Source organism: Bombina bombina, chromosome 11 (assembly GCF_027579735.1).
Source record: "Bombina bombina isolate aBomBom1 chromosome 11, aBomBom1.pri, whole genome shotgun sequence".
NCBI classification, from domain to species: Eukaryota; Metazoa; Chordata; class Amphibia; order Anura; family Bombinatoridae; genus Bombina; species Bombina bombina.
The window spans coordinates 160,495,647-160,520,183 of NC_069509.1; the positions used below are offsets into that span (position 1 = coordinate 160,495,647).

Genomic DNA, 24,537 nt, shown 5'->3' on the forward strand with positions numbered 1-24,537 from the left:
TTCCTCTCACAAACAGAAATCTTCATCTTTTTCTGTTTCAGAGTAAATAGTACATACCAGCACTATTTTAAAATAACAAACTCTTGATAGTAGAATAATAAAAAAAAAAAACTACAACTAAACACCACATACTCTTAACCATCTCCGTGGAGATGTTGCCTGTGCAACGGCAAAGAGAATGACTGGGGTGGGCGGAGCCTAGGAGGGACTATGTGGCCAGCTTTGCTGGGACTCTTTGCCATTTCCTGTTGGGGAGGAGATATTCCCACAAGTAAGGATGACGCCGTGGACCGGACACACCAATGTTGGAGAAAATTAATTTATCAGGTAAGCATAAATTTACTTTTCTTCTATAAGGTACGACGAGTCCACGGATTCATCCTTTACTTGTGGGATACAATACCAAAGCTACAGGACACGGATGAACGGGAGGGACAAGACAGATGGTTAAACAGAAGGAACCACTACTTGAAGAACTTTTCTCCTAAAAATAGCCTTTGTGGATAGGGATGTGGAGATACGCATCCTTTAAGTCCACGGTGGTCATATATTGACCCTCCAGGATCATTGGTAAAATAGTCCGAATGGTCTCCATCTTGAAAGATGGGACTCTGAGGAATTTGTTTAGGATCTTGAGATCTAAAATTGGTCTGAAGGTTCCCTCTTTTTTGGGAACCACAAACAGATTGGAGTAAAACCCCTGCCCTTGTTCTGCTTCTGGAACTGGGCGGATCACTCCCATGGTATATAGGTCTTCTACACAGCGTAAGAACGCCTCTCTTTTTGTCTGGTTTGCAGACAATTGAGAAAGATGGAATCTCCCCCTTGGAGGAGAATCTTTGAAATCTAGAAGACACCCCTGGGTTACGATTTCTAAAGCCCAGGAGTCCTGAACGTCTCTTGCCCAAGCCTGAGCAAAGAGAGAAAGTCTGCCCCCTACTAGATCCGGTCCCGGATTGGGGGCTACCCCTTCATGCTGTCTTGGTGGCAGCAGCGGGCTTCTTGGCCTGTTTACCTTTGCTCCAAGTCTGGTTAGGTCTCCAGACTGACTTGGATTGAGTAAAATTCCCCTCTTGTTTTGCAGCAGGGGAAGAGGTAGAAGGACCACCTTTGAAGTTTCGAAAGGAACGAAAATTATTTTGTTTGGCCCTCATCTTATTTGTCTTGTCCTGAGGAAGGGCATGGCCTTTCCCTCCAGTGATGTCTGAAATGATCTTTTTCAGTTCAGGCCCGAATAGGGTCTTACCTTTGAAAGGGATGACTAAAAGCTTAGATTTTAATGACACATCAGCAGACCAAGACTTAAGCCATAACGCTCTAAGCGCTAAAATGGCAAAACCTGAATTCTTTGCCGCTAATTTAGCCAGTTGAAAAGCGGCATCTGAAATGAAAGAATTAGCTAGCTTAAAAGCCCTAATTCTATCCAGAATATCATCTAATGGGGTCTCAACCTGAAGAGCCTCCTCCAGATCCTCGAACCAAAAAGCAGCTGCAGTAGTTACAGGAACAATGCACGCCATAGGCTGGAGAAGAAAACCCTGATGAACAAATATTTTCTTTAGGAGACCCTCTAATTTTTTATCCATAGGATCTTTGAAAGCACAACTGTCCTCAATAGGTATAGTTGTACGCTTAGCCAGGGTAGAAATAGCTCCCTCCACCTTAGAGACCGTCTGCCACGAGTCCCGCATGGTGTCTGATATGGGAAACATTTTCTTAAAAGTAGGAGGGGGAGCGAACGGAATACCTGGTCTATCCCACTCCTTAGTAACAATGTCTGAAATCCTCTTAGGGACCAGAAAAACATCAGTGTAGACAGGAACCTCTAGAAATCTGTCCATTTTACACAATTTCTCTGGAACTACAATAGGGTCACAATCATCCAGAGTCGCTAAAACCTCCCTGAGCAACAAGCGGAGGTGTTCTAGTTTAAATTTAAAAGCCATCATATCCGAGTCTGTCTGAGGGAACATCTTTCCTGAATCAGAAATCTCTCCCTCAGACAGCAAATCCCTCACCCCCAACTCAGAACATTGTGAGGGTACATCGGATATGGCTAATAAAGCGTCAGAGGGCTCAGCATTTGTTCTCACACCAGACCTACTGCGCTTCCCCTGCAACCCAGGCAGCTTAGATAAAACCTCTGTGAGGGTAGTATTCATAACTGCGGCCATATCTTGCAGGGTGAAAGAATTAGACGCACTAGAAGTACTTGGCGTCGCTTGTGCGGGCGTTAATGGTTGTGACACTTGGGGAGAATTAGATGGCATAACCTGATTCCCTTCTGACTGAGAATCATCCTGCGACATACTTTTAGTAGCTAAAATATGTTCTTTGCAATTTATTGACCTTTCAGTGCATGAGGGACACATTCTAAGTGGGGGTTCCACAATGGCTTCTAAACATATTGAACATTGACTTTCCTCAATGTCAGACATGTTGAACAGGCTAGTAATGACTACAAACAAACTTGAAAACACTTTATTTAGTGAAAAAATAATCTTAAAAAACGGTACTGCGCCTTTAAGAGAAAAAAAGCATACACATTCTGCAAAACTGCTTTAAAATATACCAAACTTTCCAAATTTTTGATAGCAGACTCAATTTGTGTAGTTAAGTTTGCCCCACAAGAAAATAAAACATTTAACCCTTTATTGTGCAAACCGGATTGAAATTAGGCCTAAATCCGGAAAAAAACACCCACAGCACCTCGCCACAGCCCTGCTGTGGCGCCTACCTGCCCTCAGGGATAGTAAAAATGGGGTTAAAGCTTCGATTTGGCCCAAAACTTCCACAAGGGCCCTCAGGAGTTGGAGCTTGCTAAGTGAAAACAACTGCTCATCTGAGGCACGAAAATAGCTCTCACTTGATGTCTTTACAGCCTCAAAGAACCGCACCAGAGCGGTTTTAAACTAGCCATGTGGGTTCTGAGACCCAAAAATTAAGCCAAGTGTACCCTCAAAGTTGCCAAAAAAAAACGTTATTGCCCACAAAACGTTAACAGCACTCCCAGTTCATAAAACGTTTGCCCACAAACATTCAAAAACCAGTGTCAACCATTTTTTTATTAGCCCCTTATGCAAGCTTAGTAATGCTCTTCTATAGCTCTTAGGATTACTGCTTACCCTTACCCTCATGGGGATACTGTCAGCCTTTCTGAAATACACAGTCTCTCCAGAAAAAATGACTGAACATACCTCACTGCTATAAAGCATGAAAACGTTCCTCACACTGAAGTTTCTTGTACCCCTCAGCCTCTGTGGGAACAGCACTGGATCTTAGTTACAAATGCTAAGATCATCATCCTCCAGGCAGAAGTCTTCATCCATCCGCTGCCTGAGAGTAAATAGCACACACCGGTACCATTTAAAACAAAAAACTCTTGCTTGAAAAAATTAAAAACTAATATTTTATCACCTCTTTCACTTTACCCTTCCTAGTACTTAGAGTAGGCAAAGAGAATGACTGGGGGGTGGAGCTAAGGGAGGAGCTATATAAACAGCTCTGCTGTGGTGCTCTTTGCCACTTCCTGTTAGCAGGAGGATAATATCCCACAAGTAAAGGATGAATCCGTAGACTTGTCGTATCTTATAGAAGAAAAAGGTATTCTCCATAAAGTAATCAGCGAAACCACATTTTAAAGGGACACTGAACCCAATTGTTTTCTTTTGTGATTCAGATAGAGCATGCAATTTTAAGCAACTTTCTAATTTACTCCTATTATCAAGTATTCTTCATTCTCTTGCTATCTTTATTTGAAAAAGAAAGCATCTAAGCTTTTTTTTCGGTTCAGAACTCTGGACAGCATTTTTTTTATTGGTGGATGAATTTATCCACCAATCAGCAAGGACAACCCAGGTTGTTCACCAAAAATGGGCCGCATCTAAACTTTTATTCTTGAATTTCAAATAAAGATACCAAGAGAATGAACAAAATTTGATATTGGAGTAAATTAGAAAGTTGCTTAAAATGTCATGCTCTATCTGAATCACAAAAGAAAAAAATTGGGTTCAGTGTCCCTTTAACTAGATTTCCTTAAAGCGATATAAAACCCTTTTTTCTTTCATGGTTCAGATAAAGCACAGAATTTTAAATAGCTTTTCAATTTATTTCTATTTTGTTTTGTTCTCTTTGTATCCTTCATTGAAAATCATACCTAGGTAGTCTCAAAAGCTGCTGATTGGTGGTAGTACATACTATATATGCTGCGTGTCATTGGCATTTAGCTATCGCCCAGTAGTACATTACTGCTCCTTCAACAAAGGATACCAAGAGAATGAAGTAAATTAGATAACAGAACTGGAAAGTTGTTTTAAAAGTGTATGCTCTATCTGAATCCTGAAAAAAAATGTTGGTTTTATATCCCTTTAAGAATCCTCTATTGCGAAACAAACACATTTTCATTACTGTAGCTTCTTTGAAATGTGTTGCTACAAAACTAACCAATAAAAAAACATATTTACCTGTACAAAAAAGTAAAGGACCCCCAAAGGTGGAATAATTACTGCGACAATGGGAGTGGCAACCAGAATAATTATACATGCGCCAATGACATTAAACAAAGAGCCCATAAACATCTTAATTATCTGCGGGATGGTGGAATCGATGGTGTCTATTTCCTTGGAGAAACGATTGACAAGATTGCCACTGGGGGTGCGCTCAAAAAAATTCATTGAAAAGCGGAGGACGTTGTGAAGCAGATCCATGTGAAGGTACCTAGAGGCTAGTACTCCTCCTAATGAGACAGTAGTGGAATATCCAAAGACCGCAAAACCTGAAACAGAACACAAGGCAGATAGAGGGAACATAGGGTTACATCCAGAAATTTATTAAAGTTACTGCCTAAATGATCTGTCAGTGCATAAGAAAATCAAATAATAAAAATGAATTACAAAACACTCAGCTTCTCTGAGGGGATATCTCAATAAACATCCCAAATTAAAGGGATACTAAACCCAAATGTTTTCTTTAATGATTCAGAAAGAAAAGGCAATTTTAAGCAACTTTCTAATTTACTCCTGTTAACAATTTTGCTTTGTTCACTTGCTATCAATATTTGAAAAGCAAGAATGTAAGCTTAGGAGCTGGCCCATTTTTTGTTCAGCACCTGAGTAGTGCTTGCTGATTGGTGATTAAATGTAGCCACCAAACAGCAAGCGCTACCCAGAGTGCTGAACCAAAAAGTTTGAACTAAACCAGAGTTTAGAGTCCTGCTTTTTCAAATAAAGATAGCAAGAGAATGAAGCAAAATTGATAATAGGAGTAAATTAGAAAGTGGTTTATAATTGCCTGTTCTGTCTGAATCATTAAAGAAAAAAAAAACAGAATTTATGTTTACCTGATAAATTTCTTTCTCCTACGGTGTGTCCGGTCCACGGCTTCATCCTTACTTGTGGGATATTCTCATTCCCTACAGGAAGTGGCAAAGAGAGCACAACAGCAGAGCTGTCCATATAGCTCCCCCTCTAGCTCCGCCCCCCAGTCATTCGACCGACGGTCAGGAGAAAAAGGAGAACCATAGGGTGCAGTGGTGACTGTAGTGTACAAAAACAAAAATTTTAAACCTGACAAAAAGCCAGGGCGGGCCGTGGACCGGACACACCGTAGGAGAAAGAAATTTATCAGGTAAACATAAATTCTGTTTTCTCCTACATTGGTGTGTCCGGTCCACGGCTTCATCCTTACTTGTGGGAACCAATACCAAAGCTTTAGGACACGGATGAAGGGAGGGAGCAAGTCAGGTAACCTAAACGGAAGGCACCACTGCTTGTAAAACCTTTCTCCCAAAAATAGCCTCCGAAGAAGCAAAAGTATCGAATTTGTAAAATTTGGCAAAAATATGCAGAGAAGACCACGTCGCTGCCTTACAGATCTGTTCAACAGAAGCCTCATTCTTGAAGGCCCATGTGGAAGCCACAGCTCTAGTAGAATGAACAGTAATTCGTTCAGGAGGCTGCCGTCCGGCAGTCTCATAGGCCAATCGGATGATGCTTTTTAACTAGAAGGAAAGAGAGGTAGCAGTAGCTTTCTGACCTCTCCTCTTACCAGAATAGACAAACAATGAAGATGTCTGTCTGAAATCCTTTGTTGCGTCTAGAAAGAATTTTAAATCACGAACCACATCTAGATTGTGTAACAAACGTTCCTTTTTAGAAACTGGATTAGGACACAGAGAAGGAACAACTATTTCCTGGTTAATATTCCTATTGGAAACCACCTTTGAAAGAAAAACCAGGTTTGGTACGTAAAACGATCTTATCTGTATGGAACACCAGATAGGGTGAATTACACTGCAAAGCAGACAATTCAGAAACTCTTCTAGCAGAAGAAATAGCACCACATACTCTTTACCACCCCCGTGGAGATGCTACTTGTTCTGAGCAGCAAAGAGAATGACTGGGGGGCGGAGCTATATGGACAGCTCTGCTGTTGTGCTCTCTTTGCCACTTCCTGTAGGGAATGAGAATATCCCACAAGTAAGGATGAAGCCGTGGACCGGACACACCAATGTAGGAGAAATTGGGTTTAGTATCCCTTTAAAAAGGTACAACGCTCACTGATTCTGGCGTTTTTACATAGATTCAATACAAAAAAATTGGTGACTGCCACAAATGATTTATAATTCGGATAGTCAATTACATTTATCAAAGTAGATTGGATACGATTAACAACATTATTATACATAATGGTATCTCATGCAAACACATCTTATGGAGCTTTTATGTGATAGATATTAAAGAAGCAACATTATTTTAACTTTCTTTTCTTTTTATCAAATTATAACAGTGTGTGCATGTGTATTTAGCACATTGCTTTAAACCTTGTTGCAAACACTGCTGCCATAGATGCTAAAGACACGTGCACGCGCCTGAGCTCACCTAGGATTACTCTAAGGATCCCAAGAGAAGTAAATTGGAAAGCAGTTTAAAAACAACATTTATGCTTACCTGATAAATTTCTTTCTTTCTTGACACGGTGAGTCCACGGAATCATCAATTACTGTTGGGAATATCACTCCTGGCCAGCAGGAGGAGGCAAAGAGCAACACAGCAGAGCTGTTAAGTATCACTTCCCTTCCCACAAACCCCAGTCATTCGACCGAAGGAAAGGAGAGAAAGGAAATAACACAAGGTGCAGAGGTGCCTGAGGTTTATATAACAAAAACTGTCTGAAAAAACAGGGAGGGCCGTGGACTCGCCGTGTCAAGAAAGAAAGAAATCAGGTAAGCATAAATTTTGTTTTCTTTCTAATGATATGGTGAGTCCACGGAATAATCAATTACTGTTGGGAATCAATACCCAAGCTAGAGGACACAGATAAGGGAGGGACAAGACAGGTACCTAAAATAGAAGGCACCACTGCCTGAAGAACCTTTCTCCCGAAGAACCTCAGTCGAGGCAAAAGATCCAATTCGTAAAATTTTGATAGGAAACCCAGAGAGGACCAAGCTGCAGCCCTGCATTTCATTCTACAGCATCTCCATTTATAAAAAATAAAAAAATATTAAGAGACAGCTCTAGTGGAAAGAGCAGAATTCTCTCAGGAGACTGCAGTCCAGCACTCTCATAAGTAAAACCAAATATACTTCTCAATCAGAGAAAAGAGAAGTCACAGAACCTTTCTGACCCTTAAGTTTCCCAAAGAAACAAACAGGACAGAAGACTGGAGAATTCCTTAGACGTCTAACTAAAAATGTAACGCACACACAACCACCGAGTTGTGCAACAAAACGTCCTTCAAAAATAAGAACTACGACAAAGAGAAGGAACAACAATTTCCTGATTAAAAAATACTTCAGAAAGGAACCTTAGAACAAAGAACTGCCTCATTGCATGAAAGCAAAGATAAGGCGAATCATACTGCAAAGTTAGGAGTTCCAACGCTCTCTGAGCAGAAGCAAACCTTCCAAGATAACCATTAATATCTATGGAATACAAAGGCTCAAACATAGCTTGCTGTAAAACTTAAAGAACAAAAGATAAGGCTCCCAGGAGGAGCAACAGACTAAACACAGGCCTGATTCCGACCAAGGCCTGACAAATATCTTACATCTGGAACGTCCGTCAGACGCTTATGCAGCAAGAAGGAAATGCAGAAATCTGACCCTTCAGAGAACTGACTGGCAAAACTCCAGACCTTCTCGCAGAAGGACAAAAAACTAAGAATCCTGACTCTAGTCCTAGAGGACCTACGGATTCACACTATAAAGACATTTACATCATATCCTATGGTAAATGATTCAAGAAACAGTCTACAAGACAGAAAACTGGTCACAATGACCACTTAAACCAAACCAAGTGTCTAATCTCCAAGCAGTCCGCTTCGAGAATGACATTTGGTAGAATGAAAAGACCCTGAATGAGCAGGTCCTTCCTAAGAAGCACCAAGGCGAGATAGACGATATCTCCATTAGGTCTGCCTACCCAAGCTCGCGAGGCCACGAAGAAACAAATAAAATTACGGATGATCTCTCCTGCTCGACACGAGTATAACTCGTGAAAGAAGCCAACGGAGGAAAACAGGGATGCCAGATTGAAACCCCAGGAACCCCCACCAGAGCATCTTTCAGAACGGTCTGCGGATCACTAGATTGTGAAACGTATCTGGGAAACAAGGCGATCTGCCGAAACGTCCTAAAGTTCATTCTGGGAACTCCCCATGTAAGGGTTTGCCCGGAGAGCACCTCCGGGAAAAGAGTCCTACTTCCCGGATGAAAAAAAAAAGAAAAGAAAAAAAAAGATAAACTTTTATTAATAGCAGACAGAAGAATCAATAATAAAATAAGGCAGGGATGAGAAAAACAGTGTCACTCTCATTCGAACGTCAACAAAAAACAAGGAATGTTTAATTTTCATAAAAAGGTTGATTAACTCCTTTTATATATTGGACCAAGCAGGATAAGGCGCCGCTCTCAGCTTCCGGAGAGCGAGGCGGTGTACACCTGCCAACGAAAATAAGCCCCAACAATGGTGACACTCCTCACTGAGAAGGAGGCAGAGTCACAAACGAACAGGGAAGAAGTGCGCTGAATCGCGCTTAACTCCTAACCTAGTGAAAATACTCCTCAACAATGGCTTCGCTCTTCACTGAGAAGTAGGCGGAGCCACAACATACATGGAAGAAGCGCGCTAAATCGCGCTAAACTCCTAACCCAGTATACTCAACAATGTCGTCGCTCTTCACTGAGGCGGAGCCACAACGTACAGGGAAGAAGCGTGCTGAATCGCGCTTAACTCCAAACTTATATAAGTACTCCCCAACAATGAAGGGCATCTGGGGCAATAAGGAACAATAACATGTAAACATAAGCCCCTGCAGCTCTATTAATACTGTCCCAATAGAGAGTAGAAAAAAACGGCAATTAATTCCCAAAGGAATGTCGCCTAACATAAAAAGCACGCTCTCCTACAAATTACCATTCGAGATACAGTTCGACATAGACATTCAGCCAAACATAAGCCTCTATTAAACCTTGATAAAAGTCAGAATCTTTCTCTCTGTTAACTCCTTCCTGCCCTAAAAGGATATTAACCATAGTCTCCATGTCACAGCTATATAGTGCCTGCTTACTGCCAAAAAAAACCCTCTCCTGAAGGATTATGTGTCCAAAGAAAATGCAGGTTAAAGCAATAGAAGGTTAACTTAAAGGGACAGTCAAGTATAAATTAAACTTTCATTATTCAGATAGGACTTTTAATTTTAATTGACTTTCCAATTTACTTTTATCATCAAATTTGCTTTTTTCTCTTGGTATTCTTAGTTTAAACTAAACATAGGTAGGCTCATATGCTAATTTCTAAGCCTTTGAGAGCTGCCTCTTATCACATGCTTTTTAAATCTCTTTTCACCACAAAGAGACAGAAAGTACACGTGGGCTATATAGATAACACTGTGTTCAGGCACAGAAAGTTATTTAAGATCTAGCACAATACAATGCTAAATTTAAGACAATAGATAATAAACAGTCACAGTCATGTGATCAGGGGGCTGGAAGAAGGTTCCTAGATACAAGGTAATCACAAAGGTAAAAAGTACATTAATAACTGTGTGGGTTATGCAAAACTGGGGAATGAGTAATAAAGGGATTATCTATCTTTTAAAACAATAACAATTCTATGGTTGACTGCCCCTTTAACCTGTAGGTTCTTAAGCCTTTAAGTGCCATCCTCCTAACCCCAGAAGACAATTGGCACTTACCTGCATTCTAGCCGTCCGGCAATCAGATAACTCACAAAGTATGAGAGGATGCCGCTCCTCAGAGACCTGTGCAAAAAGTAAGCTTACTCAGGCTTTCTATACCAGGGCAGCAACATGTTAGGAAAAAGCAGCAAAGCCCAATTAACAAGTTCCTAACTGCTTTAAAGCCACCACAGCCCTGCTGAAGAGACTAACGTGGAGTACGGCTAGACCCAGATTGTGATGGAAGGCCAGAGCAATCTTGCCCAGACTTCAAAAACGAAATTTATACTTACCTGATAAATGTATTTATTTCTTGACACAGTGAGTCCACGGATCATCTCTAATTACTATTGGGAATATCACTCCTGCCCAGTAGGGGGCGGCAAAGAGAACCACAGCAAAGCTGTTAAATATCACCTCCCTTCATTCGACCGAAGTAAAAAAGGAGAAAAAGGAAGTAACAAGGTGCAGAGGTGCCTGAGGTTTAGAACACTAAAAACTGTATTAAAGAAACAGGGCGGGCCGTGGACTCACTGTGTCAAGAAAGAAAGAAATTTATCAGGTAAGCATAAATTTTCTTTTCTTTCTAATGACACGGTGAGTCCACGGATCATCTCTAATTACTATTGGGAATCAATACCCAAGCTACAGGACACAGATTATAAGGGAGGGACAAGACAGGGAACCTAAACAGAAGGCACCACTGCTTGAAGAACCTTTCCCCCAAAAGAAGCCTCAGCCGAGGTTAAAGTATCAAATTTATAGAAATTTGAAAAAGTCTGCAGAGAGGATCAAGTTGCAGCCTTGCAAATCTGTTCCACAGAAGCTTAATTTTTGAATGCCCAGGAAGAGGAAACAGCCCTCGTAGAATGAGCCGTGATTCTCTCAGGAGGCTGCTGTCCAGCAGTTTCACAGGCCAAGCGAATTATACTCTTCAGCCACAAGGAAAGAGATGTAGCCGTAGCTTTCTGACCCTTAAGTTTCCCAGAGAACACAACAAAAAGAGTAGAAGACTGGCGAAAATTCGTAGTCGCCTGTAGATAGTATTTTAACGCACGCACCACGTCTAGATTGAGCAGCAGACGTTCCTTGTGAGAAGACGGGTTAGGACACAAAGAAGGAACAACGATTTCTTGATTAATGTTCCTATCCGAAACCACTTTAGGGAGGAACCCTAACTTAGTACGCAGAACTACCTTATCCGAATGAAAAACAAGGTAAGGTGATTCAAACTGCAATGCCGAGAGCTCTGATACTCTACGAGCAGAAGAAATTGCAACGAGAAACAAAACCTTCCAAGATAACAATTTAATATCTAAGGAATGCATAGGCTCAAACGGAGCCTGCTGAAGAACTTTAAGAACAAGGTTAAGACTATAGGGAGAAGTAACAGGTTTAAACACAGGCATGATACTGACCAAGGCCTGACAGAACGATTGCACGTCTGGTACATCCGCCAGACGTTTATGTAACAAAATAGACAAAGCAGATATTTAACCCTTCAAGGTACTTGCCGATAAACCCTTCTCCAAACCCTCCTGGAGAAAGGACAGAATTCTAGGAACCCTCACTTTACTCCAAGAGTAACCTCTGTATTCAAACCAATACCAATACAGATATTTACGCCATATCTTGTAGTAAATCTTTCTGGTAACAGGCTTACGAGCCTGAAACATGGTCTCAATGACCGCCTCAGAAAAATCACGCTTAGATAGAATTACGCGTTCAATCTCCAACTAGTCAGCTTCAGAAAAACGAGATTTGGATGAAGGAAGGGCCCTTGAAGTAGAAGGTTCTGTCTCAGTGGAAGTCTACTAGGTGAGAGATGATATTTCCACTAGGTCTGCATACCAGATCCTGCAAGGCCATGCCGGTGCAATGAGGATCACCAACGCCTTCTTCTGCTTGATTTGGGCAATAACCCGAGGAAAGAGAGCGAATGGAGGAAACAGGTATGCCAGACGGAAATTCCAAGGGACCGCTAGAGCATCTATCAGTACCGCCTGAGGATTCCCTCGACCCGTACCTCAGGAGCTTGGCATTCTGGCGAGATGCCATGAGATCCAGTCCCGGCTGTCCTCATTTGAGAATCAAGCTGGAAAACACTTCCGGATGTAGTTCCCACTCTCCGGGTGAAAGTTCTGTCTGCTCAAAAAATCCGCTTCCCAATTGTTCACTCCTGGAATGTGGATCAGCAGTTGTGAGTCTCCGCCCACTGAATAATCTTGCCGACCTCTGTCATGGCCAAGGAACTCCGAGTTCCTCCCTGATGGTTGATGTAAGCCACTGAGGTTATGTTGTCCGAGTGGAACCTGATAAACCGGGCTGAAGCTAAATGAGGCCAGGCCAGAAGAGCATTGAAGATTGCCCTCAGCTCTAGAATGTTTATGGGGAGAACAGACTCCTCCCGAGTCCATGTCCCCTGAGCCTTTATCGAGCCCCAGACTGCTCCCCATCCCAGCAGGCAGGTGTCCATTGTCACAATCACACAGGTGGGTCTGCGGAAGCAGGTTCCCTGGGAGAGATGTTCCTGAGACAACCACCAAAGAAGAGAATTTCTTGTCGTCTGATCCAGATGTAATCGTGCATAATCCCTGTTCCATTGCCTGAGCATGCATAACTGCAGAGGTCTGAGGTGGAAGCGGGCAAACGGAATGATGTCCATGGCCGCTACCATCAGATCGATCACCTTCTTACATTGAGCCACTGACTGCCGAGGAGAGGACTGAAGCGCCAGACAAGAATTGAAGATCTTTGATTTTCTGACCTCTGTCAGAAATATTTTAATCGATAGGGAATCTATTATGGTTCCCAAGAACACTACCCTTGCAGCTGGAATTAAGGAACTCTTTCCCAAATTCACCTTCCATCCGTGAGAACGCAGGAAAGCTAACAACATCTCTGTGTGGGAGTTCGCTTGTTGAAAGGATGGCGCCTGAACCAGAATGTCGTCCAGATAAGGCACCACTGCAATGCCCCGCAATCGGAGCACCACTAACAGGGATCCCAGGACCTTTAAAAAAATTCTGGGAGCTGTGGCAAGGCCGAATGGAAGAGCCACAAACTGGAAGTGTTTTTCTAGAAATGCGAACCTCAAACTTGCGATGATCCCTGTGGATGGGAACATGCAGATATGCATCCGTTGTCATAACTTGACCCTCTTGAACCAAGGGAAGAATTGAACGAATAGTTTCCATCTTGAAGGACGGAACCCTGAGGAACTTGTTTAGACTTTTGAAATCTAGAATTGGTCTGAAAGTTCCCTCTTTTTTGGGAACCAGAAACATATTGGAGTAAAATCCCAGACCCTGTTCCTGCATTGGAACAGGAACTATCACTCCCAGGTCGGAAAGGTCTAGAACACAGTGTAACAACGCCTCTCTTTTTATCTGGTCTACAGGAAAGGTCTTGAACTCTAGTTTGTTTCCCTGGGACACGATGGCCACCGCCCAGGGATCCTGAACCCAAGCCTGAGCAAAGAAGGAAAGTCTGTCCCCCACAAGATCCGGTCCTGGATCGGGGGCAAACCCTTCATGCTGACTGAGTCATTAGCGGGCTTCTTAGCTTGCTTTCCCTTGTTCCACGACTGGTTGGACCTCCAGGAAGGCTTGAACTGTTCCTGCTTTGTAGAGGGAGAGGAAGGCTTAACCTTGAAGTTTCGAAAGGAACAAAAATTACTCTGACATCCCTTCTGCTTATTCCTCTTGTCCTGAGGGAGGAAATGACCCTTTCCTTCCGTGATGTCGGAAACAATTTCAGCCAAGCCCGGCCCAAACAAGGTCTTACCCTTGTAGGGAATCGCCAAAAGCTTAGACTTAGATGACACATCCGCAGACCAGGATTTCAACCATAAGGCTCTGCAGGCCAGTACGGCAAACCCAAAAATATTTGCTCCCATCTTAATAACCTGTAGGGAAGCATCCATAATAAAAGAATTGGCCAACTTAAGGGCCTTGATCCTATCCTGGGGGCCTTGATCCTATCCTGGATCTCGTCAAGGGGAGTATCTGTTTGAATAGAATCAGACAACGCATCAAACCAGTATGCTGCTGCTCTATTTACGGTAGCAATATACACCGCAGGTTGCCATTGTAAACCCTGGTGAACATACATCTTCTTGAGCAATTCCTCCAACTTCTTATCTATAGAATCCTTAAAGGAACAACTATCCTCTATGGGAATAGTGGTTCTCTTGGCTAAGGTGGAAATTGCCCCTTCCACATTGGGGACCGTCTGCCAAGACTCCTTGATAGAGTCAGCAATAGGAAACATCTTTTTAAAAATCGAGGATGGAGAAAAAGGAATACCCGGTCTCTCCCATTCCTTAGCAATAATCTCTGTAGCCTGATCTGGTACAGGGAAAACCTCCACCATGGAAGGTACATCAAAATACTTGTTTAGCTTGCTAGACTTCTTAGGATTGACTACGACCGTAGTGTCAGAGTCGTCCAAGGTAGCCAAGACCTCCTTAAGTAATAAACGGAGGTGTTCTAGCTTAACCCTGAAGGATACAACTTCAGCATCAGAAGATTGAATTACACTGTCTGAATCTGAGATTTCAACCTATATCCTCCTCCTCAGGTTTTTGGGAAGGAACATTCAAGATAGCCACGACTGTGTCAGAAACCTTACTCACCGATTCTTTACATTTCCTCTTGCGCATTCCCTGCAGCATGGGAAAAGCAGACAGCGCATCAGATACTGCAGAAGACATGAGGGTAGCGATGTCTTGCAAAGTAACTCCAGGCGGAGCTTGAGAGGAAGCGCAGGGAACTGCATGTGTGGACGATAAAATTTGGGACACTTGAGGAGAAAGCTGTGGCATATTGTGAACATTGTCAGAAGGTCCCTGGACAGCATCCACCTTAGACAATGTTGGCTCAGAAAAAAGTCTATCCCTGTAATTTAAAGTACAATACATGAGGAACAGAAAGGGATTGGTGGTTGCACGTTAGCATCAAAACAAAGAACAAGAAACATTTTGCATGGCCTCTTGGTCCATCTTTACTCACAATCGATCAAAATTAGAATAAATGAACTGATAATTTAGTTGAAATTAACACACCAAAAAACGCTTCAGTTTTATTTTTGCTGCAAAAAAAAAAATAAACTGTCACAAATACTACGGACAACCCCTACACCTCAGCTAGCTTTGCTGAGGTGCCTACCTTCCTTGCTGCCACCGGAGTGTATATCCAGCTAGAAGAAGTCCGGACTCAACCTATAGCAATGTAACTGCAGTTCGGTAATCATAGCACAGCGTACAAGGCTGCAATGCCGCTGTCTCCCCTCCGGAAAAAAAGGAAGTGAAGGGGAAAAGGCGTACAACAAAAATTTGCCGCCTCAGCTATCCCCGCCCATCGTGGGCGCACCAAAAATTAACCTCCCAGTCGGCAAACTGTACTCTAAAGTAACACCGCCAGGAGTAAGTGAAACACACACCACACATTGAGCCACAATCTCCTCGTCCCCAGTGCCTGCCATTACCGCCATCTTTAACATTATCCCCTAATTATATAGGAGAACGTCTCTTGTGTCCCATCAAATGATATTAAAGTGCCATAGTTTTCCTCTATATATCCTAGAAAAATAAGATCAGCACTTACCTTAGAAATCTGCTAGGCAGCAAGGCAGCTCACTAGGTTTGAGAGGCATGTTCCCTCACATGGACCTGTGGAAGAAAAAACAGAATTTATGCTTACCTGATAAATTACTTTCTCTTGTGGTGTATCCAGTCCACGGATTCATCCTTTACTTGTGGGATATTCTCCTTCCTAACAGGAAGTGGCAAAGAGAGCACACAGCAGAGCTGTCCATATAGCTCCCCCTCTAGCTCCACCCCCCAGTCATTCGACCGAAGGTTAGGAAGAAAAAGGAGAAACCATAGGGTGCAATGGTGACTGTAGTTTAAAAATAAAAACCACCTGTCTTAAAATGACAGGGCGGGCCGTGGACTGGATACACCACAAGAGAAAGTAATCAGGTAAACATAAATTCTGTTTTCTCTTGTAAGGTATATCCAGTCCACGGATTCATCCTTGTCATACTTGTGGGATACCAATACCAAAGCTTTAGGACACGGATGAAGGGAGGGAACAAGACAGGTACCTTAAACGGAAGGCACCACTGCTTGTAAAACCTTTCTCCCAAAAATAGCCTCCGAAGAAGCAAAAGTATTGAATCTGTAAAATTTGGAAAAAGTATGCAGCGAAGACCAAGTCGCTGCCTTACAAATCTGTTCAACAGAAGCCTCATTTTTAAAAGCCCATGTGGAAGCCACTGCTCTGGTAGAATGAGCAGTAATTGTTTCAGGAGGCTGCTGGCCAGCAGTCTCATAGGCCAGACGGATGATGCTTTTCAGCCAAAAGGAAAGAGAGGTAGCAGTCGCCTTCTGACCTCTCCTCTTACCAGAATAGATAACAAACAATGAAGTTGTTTGTCTGAAATCCTTAGTTGCTTGTAAATAGAACTTTAAAGCACGAACCACATCAAGATTGTGTAACAGATGTTCCTTCTTCGAAGGATTAGGACACAGAGAAGGAACAACAATTTCCTGGTTAATATTCTTATTAGACACAACCTTAGGAAGAAAACCGGGTTTGGTACGCAAAACTACCTTATCTGCATGGAACACCAAGTAAGGTGAGTCACACTGTAAAGCAGATAACTCTGAAACTCTTCGAGCAGAAGAGATAGCCACCAAAAACAAAACTTTCCAAGATAAAAGTTTAATATCTATGGAATGTAAAGGTTCAAACGGAACCCCTTGCAGAACTGAAAGAACTAAATTCAGACTCCATGGCGGAGCCACAAGTCTATAAACAGGCTTGATTCTGACTAAAGCCTGAGTAAACACTTGAACGTCTGGTATCTCCGCCAGACGTTTGTGTAAAAGAATAGACAAAGCAGATATTTGTCCTTTTAAGGAACTAGCCGACAATCCTTTCTCCAATCCATCTTGGAGAAAAGACACTATCCTGGGAATCCTAATCTTACTCCATGAGTAACCCTTGGATTCGCACCAACAAAGATATTTTCGCCAAATCTTATGGTAGATTTTCCTGGTGACAGGCTTTCTAGCCTGAATCAGGGTATCGATAACCGACTCAGAGAAACCACGCTTAGATAGAATTAGGCGTTCAATCTCCAAGCAGTCAGACGCAGAGAAATTAGATTTGGATGTTTGAAAGGACCCTGAAGTAGAAGGTCCTGCCTCATTGGCAGAATCCATGGTGGAACGGATGACATGTCCACTAGGTCTGCATACCAAGTCCTGCGTGGCCACGCAGGCGCTATTAGAATCACCGACGCCCTCTCCTGCTTGATTCTGGCAACCAGACGAGGAAGGAGAGGAAACGGTGGAAACACATAGGCCAGATTGAAGGACCAAGGTGCTGCTAGAGCATCTATCAACACCGCCTGGGGATCCCGGGACCTGGACCCATAAAGAGGAAGTTTGGCATTCTGACGGGACGCCATCAGATCCAATTCTGGAGTGCCCCATAGCTGAGTCAGCTGGGCAAATACCTCCGGGTGGAGTTCCCACTCCCCCGGATGAAAAGTCTGACGACTTAGAAAATCCGCTTCCCAGTTGTCTACTCCTGGGATGTGAATTGCTGAGAGGTGGTAAGAGTGATCCTCCGCCCACCTGATTATTTTGGTTACTTCTTTCATTGCTAGGGAACTCCTTGTTCCCCCTTGATGGTTGATGTAAGCTACAGTCGTGATGTTGTCCGACTGAAATCTGATGAATTTGGCCGCAGCTAACTGAGGCCATGCCTGAAGAGCGTTGAATATCGCCCTCAGTTCCAGAATGTTTATCGGGAGAAGAGCTTCTTCCCGAGACCATAAGCCCTGAGCTTTCAGGGAGTCCCAGACTGCACCCCTGCCCAACAGACTGGCGTCGGTCGTTACGATGATCCACTCTGGTCTGCGGAAACACATTCCCTGAGACAGGTGATCCTGAGACAACCACCAGAGAAGAGAATCTCTGGTCCCCTGGTCCAACTGTATTTGAGGAGACAAATCTGCATAATCCCCATTCCACTGTTTGAGCATGCATAGTTGCAGTGGTCTGAGGTGTATTCGTGCAAAAGGGACTATGTCCATTGCCGCTACCATTAGTCCGATTGTCTCCATGCACTGAGCTACAGACGGCCGAGGAATGGAATGAAGAGCTCGGCAAGTAGTTAAGAGTTTTAACTTTCTGACCTCCGTCAGAAATATTTTCATTTCTACTGAGTCTATTAGGGTTCCTAGGAATGGAACTCTTGTGAGTGGGAAGAGAGAACTCTTTTTGATGTTCACCTTCCACCCGTGAGACCTCAGAAAGGCCAATACAATTTCCGTGTGAGACTTGGCTCTTTGGAAAGTTGACGCCTGAATTAAGATGTCGTCTAGGTAAGGCGCCATTGCTATGCCCCGCAGTCTTAGAACCGCCAGAAGGGACCCTAGCACCTTTGTGAAAATTCTGGGAGCAGTGGCCAACCCGAAAGGAAGAGCCACAAACTGATAATGCTTGTCCAGAAAGGCGAACCTGAGAAACTGGTGATGATCTTTGTGGATAGGAATGTGCAGATACGCATCCTTTAGATCCACGGTAGTCATATATTGACCCTCCTGGATCATTGGTAAGATTGTCCGAATGGTCTCCATCTTGAATGATGGGACTCTGAGGAACTTGTTTAGAATTTTGAGATCCAGGATTGGTCTGAAAGTTCCCTCTTTTTTGGGAACCACAAACAGGTTTGAGTAAAAACCCAGCCCTGGTTCCGCAATTGGAACTGGGTGGATCACTCCCATTGTACGTAGGTCTTCTACGCAGCGTAAAAACGCCTCTTTCTTTGTCTGGTCTGTAGACAGACGAGAAAAGTGGAACCTTCCCCTTGGAGGGGATTCCTTGAATTCTAGAAGATATGCCTGGGATACAATCTCTAAGGCCCAAGGATCGTGTACGTCTCTTGCCCAGGCCTGAGCGAAGAGAGAGAGAGTCTGCCCCCCACTAGATCCGGTCCCGGATCGGGGGCTACCCCTTCATGCTGTCTTGGAGGCAGCTGCAGGCTTCTTGGCCTGTTTACCCTTGTTCCAGCTTTGGTAAGTTTCCAGGCTGCCCTGGGTTGAGAAGTGTTACCCTCTTGCTTTGCAGCAGGGGAGGATGAAGCGAGACCGCTCCTGAAATTTCGTAAGGAACGAAAATTATTTTGTTTGTTCTTTGTCTTAAAAGACTTGTCCTGAGGGAGAGCATGGCCTTTTCCCCCAGTGATATCTGAGATAATCTCCTTCAATTCAGGCCCGAAAAGGGTCTTTCCTTTGAAAGGGATGTTCAGTAGTTTGGATTTTGACGACACATCGGCCGACCAGGACTTAAGCCATAGCGCCCTGCGCGCCAGAATGGCGAAACCAGAATTCTTTGCCGCTAACTTAGCTAGTTGGAAAGCGGCATCTGTGATAAAAGAATTAGCCAGCTTAAGAGCCTTAATTCTGTCCATAATGTCCTCATATGAGGTCTCCGTCTGGAGCGCATCTTCCAGCGCCTCGAACCAGAAAGCAGCTGCAGTAGTTACAGGAACAATGCACGCTATGGGTTGGAGAAGAAAACCTTGATGAACAAAAATTTTCTTAAGTAAACCCTCTAATTTTTTATCCATAGGGTCTTTAAAAGCACAACTGTCCTCAATTGGTATGGTTGTGCGTTTAGCAAGAGAAGAAACAGCCCCCTCCACCTTAGGGACCGTCTGCCACGAGTCCCGCGTGGTGTCAGATATGGGGAACATTTTCTTAAAAACAGGAGGGGGAACAAACGGAATACCTGGTCTATCCCACTCCCTAGTTACTATATCCGCAATCCTCTTAGGGACCGGGAACACATCAGTGTAAACAGGAACTTCTAGGTACTTGTCCATTTTACCCAATTTCTCTGGAACCACCAAAGGGTCACAGTCATCCAGAGTAACTAATACCTCTCTGAGCAATAAGCGGAGGTGTTCTAGTTTAAATTTAAAAGCCAACGTATCTGAGTCTGTCTGAGGAGCAACCTTTCCTGAATTGGAAATTTCTCCCTCAGACAGCACATCCCTCGCCCCCATTTCAGAGCGTTGTGAGTGTATTTCGGATACGGCTACTAAAGCGTCAGAATGCTCATAATCTGTTCTTAAAACAGAGCTATCACGCTTTGCAGGTAACACAGGCAGCTTAGATAAAAATACTGAGAGGGAATAATCCATAACTGCCGCCAAATCTTGTAAGGTAAAAGAGTTAGACGCGCTAGAAGTGCTAGGCGTCGCTTGAGCGGGCGTAACTGGTTGTGACACTTGGGGAGAGGTCAACGGGCTAACCTCATTACCTTCTGTCTGAGAATCATCTTGGGCCACATTTTTAAGTGCAACAATATGGTCTTTAAAGTGTATAGACATATCAGTACAAGTGGGACACATTTTGAGAGGGGGTTCCACCATGGCTTCTAAACACATTGAACAAGGATTTTCCCTGGTGTCAGACATGTTTAACAGACTAGTAGTAAGACAAACAGGCTTAGAAATCACTTTAATCAAGCAAAAACACACTTTGCAAAAAAACGTTACTGTGCCTTTAAGAAATAAAAAATTCACACAATTTCCCAAAACAGTGAAAAATTCACCAAACTTTCTGAAATTTTCACAGTATGTACCTAAAGCATTGGTAAGATTGCACAACTAGCAAAAAAAATGATTAACCCCTTAATGCCCAAACCGGATCAATAGTAAGCTAACAGACCGGTTAACACAACTTTAGCACCTTGCCACAGCTCTGCTGTGGCCCTACCTTCCCTTAGGAGTCAGATTTATGGGGAAAAAGCTTCTAATGGGTCCTCAAACTGTAGCAGGAGCCTCCATGTGAACACAGCCTGAAGATCTAGTCTAATTGCGCATCTGAGGCGCGAAATTAGGCCCCTTCCACCTTACTCCGGTGCTGTGAGACCTAAAGAAACCCTCCTAAGAGCTATAATATTAGCCATGTGGGTAACAACCCCTGAAAGAAACCCAAAGGGGCCTTCAAAGTGTCTCAGAAAACGATATTTATAAGTAAAAAACGTTTGCCATAAAATAGTGTCAACCAGCATAAAGTAGCCCTGTTATGTAAGCTTGTAATTCCATACTTAGTCTCTGAATAAAGCTTACCCTTCCCTCATGGGGATCTTATCAGTCCTTTTCTAGCATTATCACAGTTTTGTCTAGAAATAAATGACTGAACATACCTTATTGCAGCCTAACCTGCAAACCGTTCCCCCCAACTGAAGTTTTCTTGTACTCCTCAGTCCTGTGTGGGAACAGCAGTGGATTTTAGTTACAACATGCTAAAATCATCTTCATCTCTGCAGAAATCTTCATCTCTTTTCTGCTGGAGAGTAAATAGTACACACCGGTACTATTTTAAATAAACTTTTGCTTGTAGAACAAAAACTACAAATCTAACACCACATTCACTTTACCCTCCCGAGAGAGACCCTACTGCTTAGAGCCGGCAAAGAGAATGACTGGGGGGTGGAGCTAGAGGGGGAGCTATATGGACAGCTCTGCTGTGTGCTCTTTTGCCACTTCCTGTTAGGAAGGAGAATATCCCACAAGTAAAGGATGAATCCGTGGACTGGATACACCTTACAAGAGAAACAAAGATGGCGTAATCTTACTAAGGCTTTCAATGTTAGGGCAGCATTAAATACATGGGAGGCGCAGTAAGGATTGTACCCCAGAAGTTACCATTGCTTAAAAGCCACCACTGCTCTACTGAAGAGACTGACATGGACTACGGCTACACCCCAGAACAAAGCAGAACAAACTTGCACTGCTGAAAAATAAAATCTTGCTTGAAGAAACTTCTTCCAAACACCTAAACTTTACCACCTCCTTGGTCTTAACGTAGGCAAAGAGAATGACTGGGGTTGGAGGGAAGGGAGGTGATATTTAACAGCTTTGCTGTGGTGCTCTTTGCTGCCTCCTGCTGGGCAGGAGTGATATTCCCAATAGTAATTAGAGATGATCCGTGGACTTACCGTGTCATTAGAAAGAAAGGTAATCACAGAGGTTAAAAGTATTTGCAACCATGTATCCTCAACAGTACATCAGTGTTGGGTATGCAAAACTGGGAATGGGTAATAAAGGAATTATCTATCTTTTTAAACAATAACATTTTGGTGTTTACTATCAATTTAACTACACTTCTCTGGGAAGCTCTCCTTTGTGTGTTATATATATATATATATATATATATATATATATATATATATATATATATATTCCTTACTCTGGGCTTTTAATTCCATGTGGAGGATCTGTGTGGACATTAAAATTATATAATTCTGAATATTTTTTTCTCTTCTCATAAAATGTACAAGTGTGTTCTTGCTGCTTCTGCAGATTAAGGATATACAAAATGTACCCACGGTCTTTGAAATGTTAGTAGCAACCAGAAAATACATATAAACCAACCTTGTGAGATCCCCAGAGCTCCATAAACGCTCAGCCTCATTTTTGATTTTGGTTGAGTCCCGTTGATAACCTCGTCGTCGGTCCACAGGCTCAACCAGTAGTTGGAAGATAAGGAGGATACATGGTTGCAAATAAAAAGGAAAATGCTCAAGAAAGACAGAACAAGGCCGATTGCTTTCATATACTCCCAAAACACAGAAAACTTAACCTAGAAACAAGAGAACAAAATGTAAAGACAGGACAATGACAGGAACCAGGGGGCCACATTTGTTTGTATACAAAAACATATTCTGTAACACATACTCACAGTAATACATCATGTCTCATAACACAAAATATGCCTTCATAACTATATTTGTAACCAAACCACCTCAATGCCAACAAATGAAATATATATACTTCTGTTGTATATACAGCAGTTAACTCAATTGCAGTCTTCAGGGGAAATGCACTAAACTCTTTTACAGCATTGTCCAATTGACAAGAGTCATCCACTGTTGATCACTAACCAAAAGATAGATAATCCCATTATCCTCAACACTGTTATATTAATACATGGTATACCTCTGTGGTTACCGTGTATCTAAGCCTCTGCAGACTGCCCCCTTATTTCAGTTCTTTTGACAGACTTGCATTTAAGCCAATCAGTGCTGACTCATAGGTAACTCCACAAGATTGAGCACATTTTTTTATTTATTTAAAATATATATATATATATATATATATATATATATATATATATCACATAAACTAGCTCTGTCTAACTGTAAAAACTGTCAAAACATTTGATTAACTTTGAAATTTGCCAGAAAATATTCTACTGCTCATTTCAAATTTAAAGTGCGTGCTATGGTATTGTCTTTGTATTGTGTATTTGACAAATATTCAATTCTTCTGTATTTAGTGGCCCTTTAACAACACGACATTACTTACATTTGTGCTAGAGATAACTAGACAATATAAAAAGGTTTTTTGTTAAATATTACACTGGCAATTAATTACTGTTAATTTAACTGTATATACACAGCTAAAAATGAGTACAATTTTGTACAAAACACAGATGCTTTTTATTATTTAATAAATACCAATGAAAGCCATTGGGGCCCTCGGGTCACAGATTTTGCTGCCCTGATCTAAATTATATAACATTTAGGCTCTATTTATTTATGACGATTTAAAGACACAGATACTATAAGATTTTGTCCTGTATATTGTACAGACTTTCCCTTTATGCAATGGAGGTAAAATATATCAAATCTAAATGTTAGGATAAATGCAGTTTTTTTTTGTTTTTTTTTAAAGTGGCTACTTCTAATCATTCAAATTAATAGGTTATATTTCAATCACAGATAGTATTTTATAGAATACTCTGTGCAAAAATGTTACTTGGTTGAAATTTGTGTATAAAAGAATATATCCGTCTGCTGCAAAAATATACAGTGGCTCTAATATAGAGTGACCATATTTTTTTATTTTTGGATTTTTTTTTTTTTTTACTTTTTTTTTTTTTTTTACAGACCCCCAAGACTTACACTGTTGGAAAGGTTAGGCAATTACCTTTCCAACAGTGGGTCTTGGGGGTCTGTAGCTGCTTAGATGCCTGAGATACAGGCTTCTAAGCAGCATGCCCCCTCCTCCTATACTTAACATTGTTAAGTATAAATAAAGTTGCGCTGTGACGTCTTCACGTAATTACGCGTGACGCCCCGGTGATGCATGTCACTCTACAGGCACGATCGCTGGGGTAGAAGCAGTTAGGAGCCCCCAGATCTCCCTCAAGGTGGGAGAGTGCTCATGACGGCTCTGAGCCGTCATTAGCACCAGAGTGAGAAACTCTGTGACGGCTCAGAGTCGTCATTAGCACCCAAAGGGTTAAACAGTCCTGACATATGTA

The 24,537-nt window shown here is 42.4% G+C and overlaps 1 protein-coding gene across 3 annotated transcripts in view; it reads right to left on the minus strand.

Moving 5' to 3' along the window:
- The window catches only part of ABCC1 (ATP binding cassette subfamily C member 1), a 465,761-nt gene that overhangs the window by 71,362 nt on the left and 369,862 nt on the right, over positions 1-24,537 (minus strand). For all 3 annotated transcript variants that reach the window (XM_053695266.1, XM_053695265.1, XM_053695264.1), the window contains 2 exons: positions 22,644-22,851; positions 4,464-4,774 (listed from right to left, as the gene is read on the minus strand). In XM_053695266.1, coding sequence (XP_053551241.1) covers positions 4,464-4,774; positions 22,644-22,851 — 519 coding nt within the window. The remainder of the gene's footprint in view (positions 1-4,463; positions 4,775-22,643; positions 22,852-24,537) is intronic.